The sequence below is a fragment of the Scyliorhinus canicula genome, chromosome 11 (genome assembly GCF_902713615.1).
Source record: "Scyliorhinus canicula chromosome 11, sScyCan1.1, whole genome shotgun sequence".
Classification (NCBI taxonomy): Eukaryota; Metazoa; Chordata; class Chondrichthyes; order Carcharhiniformes; family Scyliorhinidae; genus Scyliorhinus; species Scyliorhinus canicula.
Window position 1 is genome coordinate 169,083,724 of NC_052156.1, and position 13,459 is coordinate 169,097,182.

Below are 13,459 nucleotides of genomic sequence, written 5' to 3' on the forward strand. Positions count from 1 at the left end.
TAACACTGGGCCTCTGGTCTGTTTATCCACTGGGATCGATAAACCATTGAGCTGTCACAGGCTGCATATTGTCTATATCCAATAAAGGCATTTGTGTCTAAACTATTTATTTTTAAGCAACAACAATCTGAAATTACTGAATAGTTGATTGACCATCTTCGGTACCTGTGGCCCCTGGAGCCCAGTTTATTTGTTCAACACCTTTAACAATATGAAATATTCCAAGGGGCTCCCCAGGGACATTATAAACCAAAATATGACTGAGCCACAAAAATATTAGATCAGACCAAAAACTTGGCCAAAGAGGGGTTTTTAAGAAGAGTCTTAAATGCGGAAAGTGGGATAGAGGCACAGAGAGGCTTAGGGAGGAGATTAAATCCATGGCAACCAATGATGGGGCAATTAAGATTGGGGAAAGTACAGGAGGCCAGGACTGGAGGAGTGCAGATATCTCTAGCTGAGCGGCTGGAGAAGATTACAGAGATAGAGAGCGGCCGGCCATAGACTGAGAGTCAATGTAAGTCACTAAAAACAGAGTGAGAGGGCAATGGGATATACTGGCAGCAATTATCCATGTGCTTGAGTGAGTTTACCAGAGGCAACTTTCCCTCTAGTTTTTTTTTTCTCCTTGAAAGAGGTACTGAAATTTGGAATTAATACAAAACCACATTTGAAAGTTGAGGAAATATCTAAATCTCCTTTCTCAATAATCTGAACACTATTTTCTGTTTTATTTTTAGCTATGGTAACGTCTGAAAGTTTTATTAGCTTACCATTTACCCTTTAATTTTATTAAAATGCCATAATTGCAAAACTCCCCACTGGCACCTCGAGACAAATTTCCTGCAGCAATTGGACCAAAACACATTTCCTTCTCCAGCTCTCAAAATATCTTCCCATCAGCACCTCTCCAAAAACTGGGAGATCAGAGAAAATCACTTCCTCTGCCAGAGTTACAAAATCAATAAATCAGGAATCAAAATATTCTTCCCCACTAACTTCATTCCTTCCAGAAAACTGGAATTAACTTAAAGTACATCTCCGGTGGAGGTATTTACAGCAAAGATCTTATATTGACACCTGAATAAACCAATCACCACTATCTGGATAGTTTATTCAGAGCTGGGCTGTGTAGAACTAATTGTGATGATAACATGTTTCTTGCTGAATTAATTAGCTTTAATTCGGAACAGATCTCTCTATCAATGTAACTGCACCACTTATTAATCCATTGTTGCTTCAAAAGAATGATGAGCTTAATTGGAAGGATAAAAATAAATCATGTTGTTGAGTCCTTGACAAAGATATTGATGTGTTAATCTACTGGTATGTTTCTCCTCAGAATGACATTGGCGGGCAACGAGTGTTGGTGAATAAATGGAGCACTTTTGTCAAAACCAGACTGCTGTGTTCAGTGATGGGACCCAATGGGATTGACACACATTTTGATGAAATGGGTAACTGTTACTTATGATTGCCGGTAACACAAATTAAATTCATGTGATATTAAAAAAATACAGCGGCCTTCTTATAAAATCAGACGGAGCAGAGTGTCCATGATGAATGACAAAATATGTCTTTTAATAATGGATTTAGTGAAACAAGAGAACTATGATTTGTGTTTTTCATGACCTCAGTATGCTCCAATGTGCTCAGCCAATTAAGTACTTTTCAAATGGCATTATTGCATTAGGAAACATAGCAGCCAATCAGCAAGCTCACACAGACAGAAATGTGTTAATTACCAGGTAATCAGTTTCAGCAATCAGGCGTAAAGATCAGTTGGGGCAAGAGCAGCATGCTAATGATGCTGATCTCTGCGACACAGGCTTCAATCAGGAGGCAGGGACCCCAGAAATAACCTGCCAGTTACATGGAGGCCAACAAGTCAGAAAACAATAAAATATAAACCATTAATCTTAACAAATCCAGAACCTCTGTTTCGCACCATTTTCATCTTTGAGCAGCATCTTTGTGCTTGATCACTCGGTCTGGGTAATATACACTAGTGGCAACGTACCAGATCGCCATAACCGTATTGCTTAATTCAAATCTCATGGCTTTTTGCTTTTATTCTTCTTCTTAAAGACATCTAGAACATACAACATAGAACAGTACAGCACAGAACAGGCCCTTCAGCCCTCGATGTTGTGCTGAATATTGTCCGAAACCAAGATCAAGCTATCCCACTCCCTGTCATTCTGGTGTGCTCCATGTGCCTATCCAATAACCGCTTGAAAGTTCCTAAAGTGTCCGACTCCACTATCACAGCAGGCAGTCCATTCCACACCCTAACCACTCTCTGAGTAAAGAACCTACCTCGGACATCCCTCCTATATCTCACACCCTGAATCTTATGGTTATGCCTCCTTGTAACAGCTACATCCACCCGAGGAAATAGTCTCTGAACGTCCACTCTATCTATCCCCCTCATCATCTTATAAACCTCTATTAAGTCGCCTCTCATCCTCCTCCACTCCAAAGAGAAAAGCCCTAGCTCCCTCAACCTTTCCTCATAAGACCTATCCTGCAAACCAGGCAGCATTCTGTTAAATCTCCTTTGCGCCCTTTCCAATGCTTCCACATCCTTCCTATAATGAGGTGACCAGAACTGCGCACAATACTCCAAATGTGGTCTCACCAGGGTCATGTATAGTTGCAGCATAACCTCGCGGCTCTTAATCTCAAGCCCCCTGTGAATAAACGCTAACAGACTAGAAGCCTTCTTCACGGCTCTATCCACTTGAGTGGCAACCTTCAGAGATCTATACATCACCTTAGGAAAATCAGGCACCATGTAACTTCCAAGGGAAATTAGTGATGTGCAATAGGTGCTGCCTTGTCAGTGAAGGACACATCGCATGATGCATTTAAGAAAAGCTCAGTTATGGCATGATAGTATCTGAATTGAACAATTACCGGCACATTCCAGCCTCTGGGCAGCTATCTGTTCCAAACCAGAATAAAGACACAATGGCAGAAGATGACTCACACAATGAATAATACAGGAGGACATGCCAGGGGCAGCATCAAGCATACCCACAAATAAGGTGTCAACTTGGTGAAGTTACAACACAGGAGTACTTGTGTGCCAAACTGCAAGTGATAAACAGAGCAAAGCAATTCCACAACCAATTGATCAGATCTAAGCCGCCACTCTAGCCGTGAATGGTGGGGGACAATTAAACTCACTGGAGGAGGAGGCTCCACAAATATCCCCATCCTCAATGATGAGGGAGCCCAGTAAAAAACAAGACTGAGGCATTCACAATTCAGTCAGAAATGCTGAGTGGATGATCCATCTCAGCCTCCTCTGGAGGTTCCCAGCATCACAGATGTCAGTCTTCAGCCAATACAATTCACTCCACATGATATCAAGAAAGGGCTGAAGGCACTGGATACTGCAAAGGCTCTGGGCCCTGACAATATCCTGGCACTAGTACTGAAGACTTGTGCTCCAGAACTTGCCGCATCCCTAGCCAAGCTGTTCCAGTACAGCTACAACACTGGCATCTACCCGGCAATGTGGAAAATTGTCCAGGTATGTCCTGCACACAAGAAACAGGACAAATCCAACCCAGCCAATTATCGCCCTATCAGTCTAATCTCCATCAGCAAAGTGATGGAAGGAGTCATTAACAGTGCTATCAAACGGCACTTACTCAGCAACAACCTGCTCACAGACGCTCAATTTAGGTTCTGCCAGGGTCACTCAGCTCCTCACCTCATTACAAACATGGACAAAAGAACTGAACTCCAGAGGGAGAGGTGAGGGCGACTGCCCTCGACATCAAAGCAACATTAGCTAAGTGTAGCATCAAGTAGCCCTCGCAAAACTCAGGGGAACATTTTCCACTGTTTGGAGTCATATCTGGCACAACGGAAGATGGTTATGGTTATTGAAGGTAAATCATCTCAGTTCCAACACAACTCTTTAGGAGGGCCTGAAAGTAGTGAAATAAATACTGTTGTGATCGCAGTTATAACTGGACAGGAACATCCCAAAATAGAACCCTGGCTCAAAATACCGGAGCTTTTACATTTGATTTTTAAAATCTGAAGGAACAGAGTCACAGGACCGTTAATTAGTTTAACAACAAGAAAAACCATTTATTAAACATGAAAACATTGGATTATAATACAAAATCTTTTATTCCCCATTTATTTCAAAAATTACACACTGCTTTTAAAATTAATATAGATGACAAAATATAACTTAATCTACAATGGTCACATTACAGAGTCCCTTTAGAGCACACAAGATGCCTATAGTAAAATGCATGCACACTCAATAACTGAACTTTCACAGCCTCTGAGATAGAGAATTCCGAAGATTCACAACTCCATTTAAATAAATTTCTCCTCACCTTGGTTCTGAGTGAAATCCTCTTGAAATTGTGTCCCCAGTTCTAGACTCCAATCCAAGGGAAACATCTTACCTGCATCGACCCTGTCTATTCCTTCAAGTATTTTGTAGGTTTCAATGAGTTTACCTCATTATTTGGAATTCTGGGAATACAGGCCCAGTTTCCACAATCTTTCTTCATAAGACAGTACCACCATCCTCGGAACAAGTCTGGTGAAGCTTCACTGCACTCCCTCTTTGGGAATAATATCCTTCCTGGGGTAAGGGGACAGACACTGCACGCATTACTCACCAAACTTCTATACAATTGAAGCAAGACTTCACTACTGCTGTACTCAGATCATCTGGTGATAAAGGCTAACATTCCATTAGCCTTCCTAATTGTTTGCTGCACCTGCATTTTAGCCTTCAGAGACCTGTTGACAAGGACACCCAGGTCCCTTTGTACATCTACACTTTCTAATGTTTTATCATTTAGGGAATACTCTGCAAATCTGTTCCTCCTACCAAAACAGGTCTCACATGTTTCCACATTATATTCCAGCTGCCATGTTCTTGCCCACTCGCTCAGTCTCACCCATAGCCAGTAGCCACATTATTCCTTTCTCACAACACACATTCCCACTTAGCTTTGTATTCTCCACACACTTGGAAATATTACATTTGGCCCCCATACCCCAATCATTAACATATATTGGAAGCATCAGGGAAACAAGTACTGACTCTTGTGGTACCCCACTAGTCACAGCCTGGCAATGGGAGAATGACCCATTTCCACCTCCTGCTTTCTGCCTGTTGGCCAATCCTCAATCCCTGGCAGGAGATTGTTCCCCAACCCATTTGCTTTCATTTTGCTAATCAATCAAATGTTGTCTGAAAATCCAAGTATATGACATCCATCAACTTTCCTTCATCAATTTTATTCAGAAAATCTGCAAAAAAACTCCAAAAGGTATGTCAAACATGATTTCCCAATCGAAAATCCATACTGACTGTGCCCAATTTGATCATGATTGGCCAAGTACCTTTTTTTCAATTCGTTCATGGGACATGGTTGTCACAGGCTTGAGGGGGACAATTAAGAGTCAACCACATTGCTGTGGGTCTGGAGTCACATGTAGGCCAGACCAGGTAAGGACGGCAGATTTCCTTCCCTCAAGGACATGAGTGAACCAGATGGGTTTTTACGACGATCGACAATGGTATCACGGTCAACATTGGACTTTTAACTCCAGATTTTTATTGAATTTAAATTCACCATCTGCCATGGCAGAATTTCAACCCGGGTCCCGAGCATTACCCTGGGTCTCTGGTTTACTAGTCCAGTTACAATGCCACTACACCACCGCCTTCCCTTAATCATCCTTTATAACAGATTCCAGCATTTTCCCCACCACTTACCTAAGGCTAACAGGTCTGAGTTCCCTGTTTTCTCTCACCCTTCTTGAGCAAGCTTGATTCAGAGGACTCTTGCACTATTTGACTGAATGCTATAGATGTTTTGCTGGTCATCCATTCCCTCTTTGCCTGCACATTTCTAACCTGTGATGTGACCACTGCCCTAAGCGTGCAATCCGCCCTCTTCAGCATCACAGATGTGCCACTCAAGCTCCAGAACTCTGAGCTCAAGTTGCTGCAGCTGATGACACCTCCTGCACATGTGTTCATCTCGGGAACGTGAAATGTCTCTGAATCTCCTTGTGCCTCAGGACAGGTGTTCTGCACTCCCAGTCTGTCCTATCATAACTTATACTTATGTTTTAACAATTTACTACTAACTAGAACATAACAGACCGACCAATCAACTCCTCCTCATGTTCCCATAAGTTAGATACTGAAGAGTTATGTCAAACTATTACAATTTCTATATTTATAATATAATAGAAATTTACACTTTCCGAGCTGTGAAGAAAAGAACTCACCAACTGACTGGAGACTGGGTGGGTCGGTGCAGACTTGATGGGCCGGGTGGCCTCCTTCTGCACTGTATGTTCTATTTTCCTGCTACAGTAATCTACCCCAATTGAACCGACTCCTTTTAGCTGATTGACAGATAACTGCTACCACCAGGCAGCCGCCTGTTTAACAAGACATTTAACTCATTTGAAGGTTGTTTGTTCAACATCAAAGTCTGACTCTTAATCTATACCTAGATCGTATTCCATTTTACAGTTGATAAACGATAAAACAAAGAGGGGCCGTTTGGCATGTGGATTGATTCCACACTGTAAAGCTGAGACTCCTATAAAAGCAAGAGTCCATCTTTGATTCCCATTCCAGCAGAGTTAGACTCGGGACTTGCTCTTTCCCCTGCCCCTGTAGTAAACTCGGGTGGAATTTTACCAAAATATGTGTCAGGTTCTGACTGAAAACCAACGTGATCTCTCCAGCTGTACAGCTGAGATTTCTCTCCAGAATTTCTGGCGCTCAATGTGGTTTGCGACGTCGCTCTGGCAGGGCAACGCCTGACGGCATGGTAGCGTAGTGGTTAGCACTGTTGCTTCACAGCTCCCAGCTTGGGTCACTGTCTGTGCTGGGTCTGCACGTTCCCCCTGTGTCTGCGTAGATTTCCTCCGGGTGCTCCGGTTTCCTCCCACAGTCTAAAGATGGGCAGGTTAGGTGGATTGGCCATAATAAATTGCCCTTCGTGTCCAAAAAAGGTTAGGTGGGGTTACTGGGTTATGGGGATAGGTTGGAGGTGTCGGTTTAAGTAGGGTGCTCTTTCCAAGGGCCAGTGCAGACTCGATGGGCCGAATGGCCTCCTTCTGCACTGTAAATTCTATGCTTCTATGAACAGTAATTCTGTTACTTACAGTACTTATCCTTAGCTGCACGGTGAGAGTATCTAAGCTCATGAATCTCCACTTGCTAAGTTCTGTGCTCTGCTGCCTTGTAAAGGTGCTGAGTTAGTGGACACCAGACAGTTTTACAATATTGGTAGGAACTCATTTTTGTATCACTCTGGGATATTCTGAGGCTACTCCCCATAATGAACAGTTTCAGAATTCTATTATCTAAGCTTGAAATATAAATTGCCTGCTTTTCTCAGCAAATCCATCTTGGATACATGAGATTGGGACATGAGGCAACAGCAACTTTCTCTCAAAATAGACAAAAAAGAAAGTTTCAGTTGTGTTGGCCTAAACCAAGCTGGAGTTAAAAGGCCTAAAATATTTCCTTAATAAAAACAGAAAATGCTGGATAAACCCAGCAGCATCTGCGGAGAGAAACAGAGTTAATGTTTCGAGTATGTCTGACTCTGAGCCGAAGCGAGGTAGAAATGTGATAGAACATAGAACGATACAGCGCAGTACAGGCCCTTCGGCCCTCGATGTTGCACCGACATGGAAAAAAAAAACTAAAGGCCATCTAACCTACACTATGCCCTTATCATCCATATGCTTATCCAATAAATTTTTAAATGCCCTCAATGTTGGCGAGTTCACTACTGTTGCAGGTAGGGCATTCCACGGCCTCACCACTCTTTGCGTAAAAAACCCACCTCTGACCTCTGTCCTATATCTATTACCCCTCAATTTAAGGCTATGTCCCCTCGTGCTAGCCACCTCCATCCGCGGGAGAAGGCTCTCTCTGTCCACCCTATCTAACCCTCTGATCATTTTGTATGCCTCTATTAAGTCACCTCTTAACCTTCTTCTCTCTAACGAAAACAACCTCAAGTCCATCAGCCTTTCCTCATAAGATTTTCCCTCCATACCAGGCAACATCCTGGTAAATCTCCTCTGCACCCGTTCCAAAGCTTCCACGTCCTTCCTATAATGAGGCGACCAGAACTGTACGCAATACTCCAAATGCGGCCGTACCAGAGTTTGGTACAGCTGCATCATGACCTCATGGCTCCGGAACTCAATCCCTCTACCAATAAAGGCCAACACACCATAGGCCTTCTTCACAACCCTATCAACCTGGGTGGCAACTTTCAGGGATCTATGTACATGGACACCGAGATCCCTCTGCTCATCCACACTACCAAGAATTTTACCATTAGCCAAATATTCCGCATTCCTGTTATTCTTTCCAAAGTGAATCACCTCACACTTCTCCACATTAAACTCCATTTGCCACCTCTCAGCCCAGCTCTGCAGCTTATCTATGTCCCTCTGTAACCTGCAACATCCTTCCGCACTGTCTACAACTCCACCGACTTTAGTGTCGTCTGCAAATTTACTCACCCATCCTTCTGCGCCCTCCTCTAGGTCATTTATAAAAATGACAAACAGCAACGGCCCCAGAACAGATCCTTGTGGTACGCCACTCGTAACTGAACTCCATTCTGAACATTTCCCATCAACTACCACTCTCTGTCTTCTTTCAACTAGCCAATTTCTGATCCACATCTCTAAATCACCCTCAATCCCCAGCCTCCGTATTTTCTGCAATAGACGACCGTGGGGAACCTTATCAAACGCTTTACTGAAATCCATATACACCACATCAACTGCTCTACCCTCGTCTACCTGTTCAGTCACCTTCTCAAAGAACTCGATAAGGTTTGTGAGGCATGACCTACCCTTCACAAAACCATGCTGACTATCCCTAATCATATTATTCCTATCTAGATGATTATAAATCGTATCTTTTATAATCCTCTCCAAGACTTTACCCACCACAGACGTTAGGCTCACCGGCCTATAGTTACCGGGGTTATCTCTACTCCCCTTCTTGAACAAAGGGACCACATTTGCTATCCTCCAGTCCTCTGGCACTATTCCTGTAGCCAATGATGACCTAAAAATCAAAGCCAAAGGCTCAGCAATCTCTTCCCTGGCTTCCCAGAGAATCCTAGGATAAATCCCATCCGGCCCCGGGGACTTATCTATTTTCACCTTGTCCAGAATTGCCAACACTTCTTCCCTACGCACCTCAATGCCATCTATTCTAATAGCCTGGGTCTCAGCATTCTCCTCCACAATATTATCTTTTTCTTGAGTGAATACTGACGAAAAGTATTCATTTAGTATCTCGCTTATCTCCTCAGCCTCCACACACAACTTCCCACCACTGTCTTTGACTGGCCCTACTCTTACCCTAGTCATTCTTTTATTCCTGACATACCTATAGAAAGCTTTTGGGTTTTCCTTGATCCTACCTGCCAAAGACTTCTCATGTCCCCTCCTTGCTCGTCTCAGCTCTCTCTTTAGATCCTTCCTCGCTTCCTTGTAACTATCAAGCGCCCCAACTGAAACTTCACGCCTCATCTTCACATAGGCCTCCTTCTTCCTCTTAACAAGAGATTCCACTTCTTTGGTAAACCACGGTTCCCTCGCTCGACCCCTTCCTCCCTGCCTGACTGGTACGTACTTATCAAGAACATGCAATAGCTGTTCCTTGAACAAGCTCCACATATCCAGTGTGCCCAACCCTTGCAGCCTACTTCTCCAACCAACACATCCTAAGTCATGTCTAATGGCATCATAATTGCCCTTCCCCCAGCTATAACTCTTGCCCTGCGGGGTATACTTATCCCTTTCCATCACTAACGTAAAGGTCACCGAATTGTGGTCACTGTCTCCAAAGTGTTCACCTACCTCCAGATCTAACACCTGGCCTGGTTCATTACCCAAAACCAAATCCAAAGTGGCCTCGCCTCTTGTTGGCCTGTCAACATATTGTGTCAGAAAACCCTCCTGCACACATTGTACAAAGAACGACCCATCCAATGTACTCGAACTATATCTTTTCCAGTCAATATTAGGAAAGTTAAAGTCTCCCATAACAACTACCCTGTTACTTTCGCTCTTTTCCAGAATCATCTTCGCCATCCTTTCCTCTACATCTCTAGAACTATTAGGTGGCCTGTAGAAAACTCCCAACAGGGTGACCTCTCCTTTCCTGTTTCTAACCTCAGCCCATACTACCTCGGAAGAAGAGTCCCCATCTTGCATCCTTTCTACCACCGTAATACTGTCCTTGACTAGCAGCGCCACACCTCCCCCTCTTTTGCCCCCTTCTCTGACCTTACTAAAGCACCTAAACCCCGGAACCTGCAACAACCATTCCTGTCCCTGCTCTATCCATGTCTCTGAAATGGCCACAACATCGAAGTCCCAGGTACCAACCCATGCTGCCAGTTCCCCTACCTTATTTCGTATACTCCTGGCATTGAAATAGACACACTTCAAACCACAGACCTGAACACTGCCGCCCTCCTGCGAAGTCAAAACTGTGCTCCTGACCTCTCTACTCTCAATCTCTCGCACCCCAAAACTACAATCCAGGTTCCCATGCCCCTGCTGAATTAGTTTAAACCCCCCCAAAGAGTACTAACAAATCTCCCCCCCAGGATATTGGTGCCCCTCAGGTTCAGATGTAGACCATCCTGTCTATAGAGGTCCCACCTTCCCCAGAAAGAGCCCCAGTTATCCAGAAATCTGAATCCCTCCCGCCTGCACCATCCCTGTAGCCACGTGTTTAATTGCTCTCTCTCCCTATTCCTCATCTCACTATCACGTGGCACGGGCAACAACCCAGAGATAACAACTCTGTTTGTTCTCGCTCTGAGCTTCCATCCTAGCTCCCTAAAGGCCTGCCTGACATCCTTGTCCCCTTTCCTACCTATGTCGTTAGTGCCAATGTGGACTACGACTTGGGGCTGCTCCCCCTCCCCCTTAAGGACCCGGAAAACACGATCCGAGACATCACGTACCCTTGCACCTGGGAGGCAACATACCAAACGTGAGTCTCTCTCGCTCCCACAAAATCTCCTATCTGTGCCCCTGACTATTGAGTCCCCAATTACTAATGTTCTACTCCTTTCCCCCCTTCCCTTCTGAGCAACAGGGACAGACTCCGTGCCAGAGGCCCGTACCCCATGGCTTACCCCTGGTAAGTCGTCCCCCCCACAAGTATCCAAAACGGTATACTTGTTACTCAGGGGAACGACCGCAGGGGGTCCCTGCACTGACTGCTTCTTCCCAGTCCCTCTTACAGTTACCCATCTATCTCCAGTCTTTGGTGTAACTACTTCCCTGAAGCTCCTATCTATGACCCCCTCTGCCTCCCGAATGATCCGAAGTTCATCCAGCTCAAGCTCCAGGTCCCTAACACGGTTTTTGAGGAGCTGGAGTTGGGTGCACTTCCCACAGATGAAATCAGCAGGGACACTGACGGCATCCCTCACCTCAAACCTCAAACATTCTGCAGGAATTATAAAGTTGGAGAGGGGGTGGAGGAGGTGGGACAGAATATTTGTATTTGTATTTGTTTGTTTATTGTCACGTGTACCGAGGTAGAGTGAAAAGTATTTTTCTGCGAGCAGCTCAAACAGATAATTTCGTACATGAAAATAAAATAAAGTAAAAAGAAAATACATAATAGGGCAACACAAGGTCCACAATGTAAATACGTAGAAACCGGCATCAGGTGAAGCAAACAGGGGTGACATGTCAATGAGGTCAGTCCATAAGAGGGTTGTTTAGGATTCTGGTAACAGCGGGGAAGAAGCTGTTTTTGAGTCTGTTCGTGCGTGCTCTCAGACTTTTGTATCTCCTGCCCGATGGAAGAAGTTGGAAGAGTGAGTAAGCTGGGTGGGAGGGATCTTTGATTATGCTGCCCGCTTTCCCCAGGCGACGAAAGGTGTAAATAGATCAGAGATCGGTCAGAGCAGAGGAGAAATTGACAAAGGTAAGACAGGGTTAATGGTGCCATTGGAAAAGGATAAGAAAGAAGAATGTGTTAATAGGAAAACATAGGTCAGTGCTCAGTGGGAGCAAAACTGAACTAAAGTGGTCCTGTGGAGGAGGGTAGTGTTGGGAAAGCCAAGGAAACTGAAAAATAATAATTAGACGGGGTGGGGAGGTCAAGATGGAATCAAAGGTTCACAGTCTAAATTTTATGAAGGCACGGGGAGTCTATACCAGGTTATACCAAAAGAAACAAAGGTTACTTTCGAAGATTTAAGGTACACAGCTCCTGGTGATACCCAATAGGGTCTGGGGTGGCCATTCCCAAACTGACCAACCTCATATTCAATAAGCTTCTTCTGCCCCCTGAGCAGGGAAACCTGTATTCCGCAAGAAACACGGAGATTACAAACATTCCCATCCCATGGGTCCCGTGTTGGTGCAGTTTATGACAATAAAGTTTTTGAACTCAACGTTGACTCCAGAGGGCGGCAATCGGAAGATGAGGTGTTGTTTTTCCCGTTTGAATTGGGCATAACTGGAACATTGCAAGTATTAAAGAGATAAAGTGTAGTTTGGATTATTTGCTGTTGATACATTGAAGATTGTAATCACTTCAATAACTAACATTTGTATCATATAATACAGAATTGTCAGAACAAATATTTTTCTGTTTTTAACAATTGGACTTCTTGGGGAGGTGGATAAGAGATCCCTTCTTCATAAATAGCTTTTTAATAATTTTACTATATCAGCAGAGAGAAAAATCCATTCACTTGGTACTCCCCATGTTCAGTTTATTTGCCTGCACAGAAATCTTAAAATTTTATCTGGAGTCTGACCCTCAGTCTATCATTAATCCTCCTGCATAGTGCTCCCTATATCAACTCCGTAATCCATTGAAAGATTGATATTGCTTCGGCTAATTCAGTGAAATTATTTTTCTGGCTACCTGCCAAAATAAAGACAGTTTGTAATCTTTGTAAAAATTACAGAATGGACAAGTCAATTTTTATCTTTAATAAGACATAGTGGAGGAATTTGAAAGGTCAGGAATGTTGCGGCTAGTTTGTAGTCGTATAATCGTGGTCGAGGTATATCATCTACTTGGCACTTCTGACTGAAGATAGTTGAAGAACATATTTGCTTCTTATTTTCAAAGCTATGATTTTCATATTATTAAATTAATTTAACCATTACCCACACTGTAGATTCTACAGGCGATAATATTTTCAGATCAGGAACGATAGACCAATTAGAATTACCCAAAAATATCTCCATTATAATCCCAGATGTTTTTTGCTAATTTTATTGATTTTCTCCTCATATCTAAAGTCAGTAAAGTCAAAAACATTTGTTTGTTTGTTTTTTCAATTCAATTGCCACAATATTTTCCATCTTATTGGACTGGAATGGAACAACCCTAACTGGTTAATTTAGTGAGGCAGGA

At 43.5% G+C, this 13,459-nt stretch overlaps 1 protein-coding gene across 1 annotated transcript in view; it reads left to right on the forward strand.

Moving 5' to 3' along the window:
- LOC119973814 (semaphorin-3E-like) overlaps nt 1-13,459 on the forward strand; it is a 269,960-nt gene that overhangs the window by 186,754 nt on the left and 69,747 nt on the right. Inside the window, 1 exon segment of the mRNA XM_038812238.1 lies at nt 1,343-1,457. Within this exon segment, the coding sequence (XP_038668166.1) occupies nt 1,343-1,457 (115 nt within the window).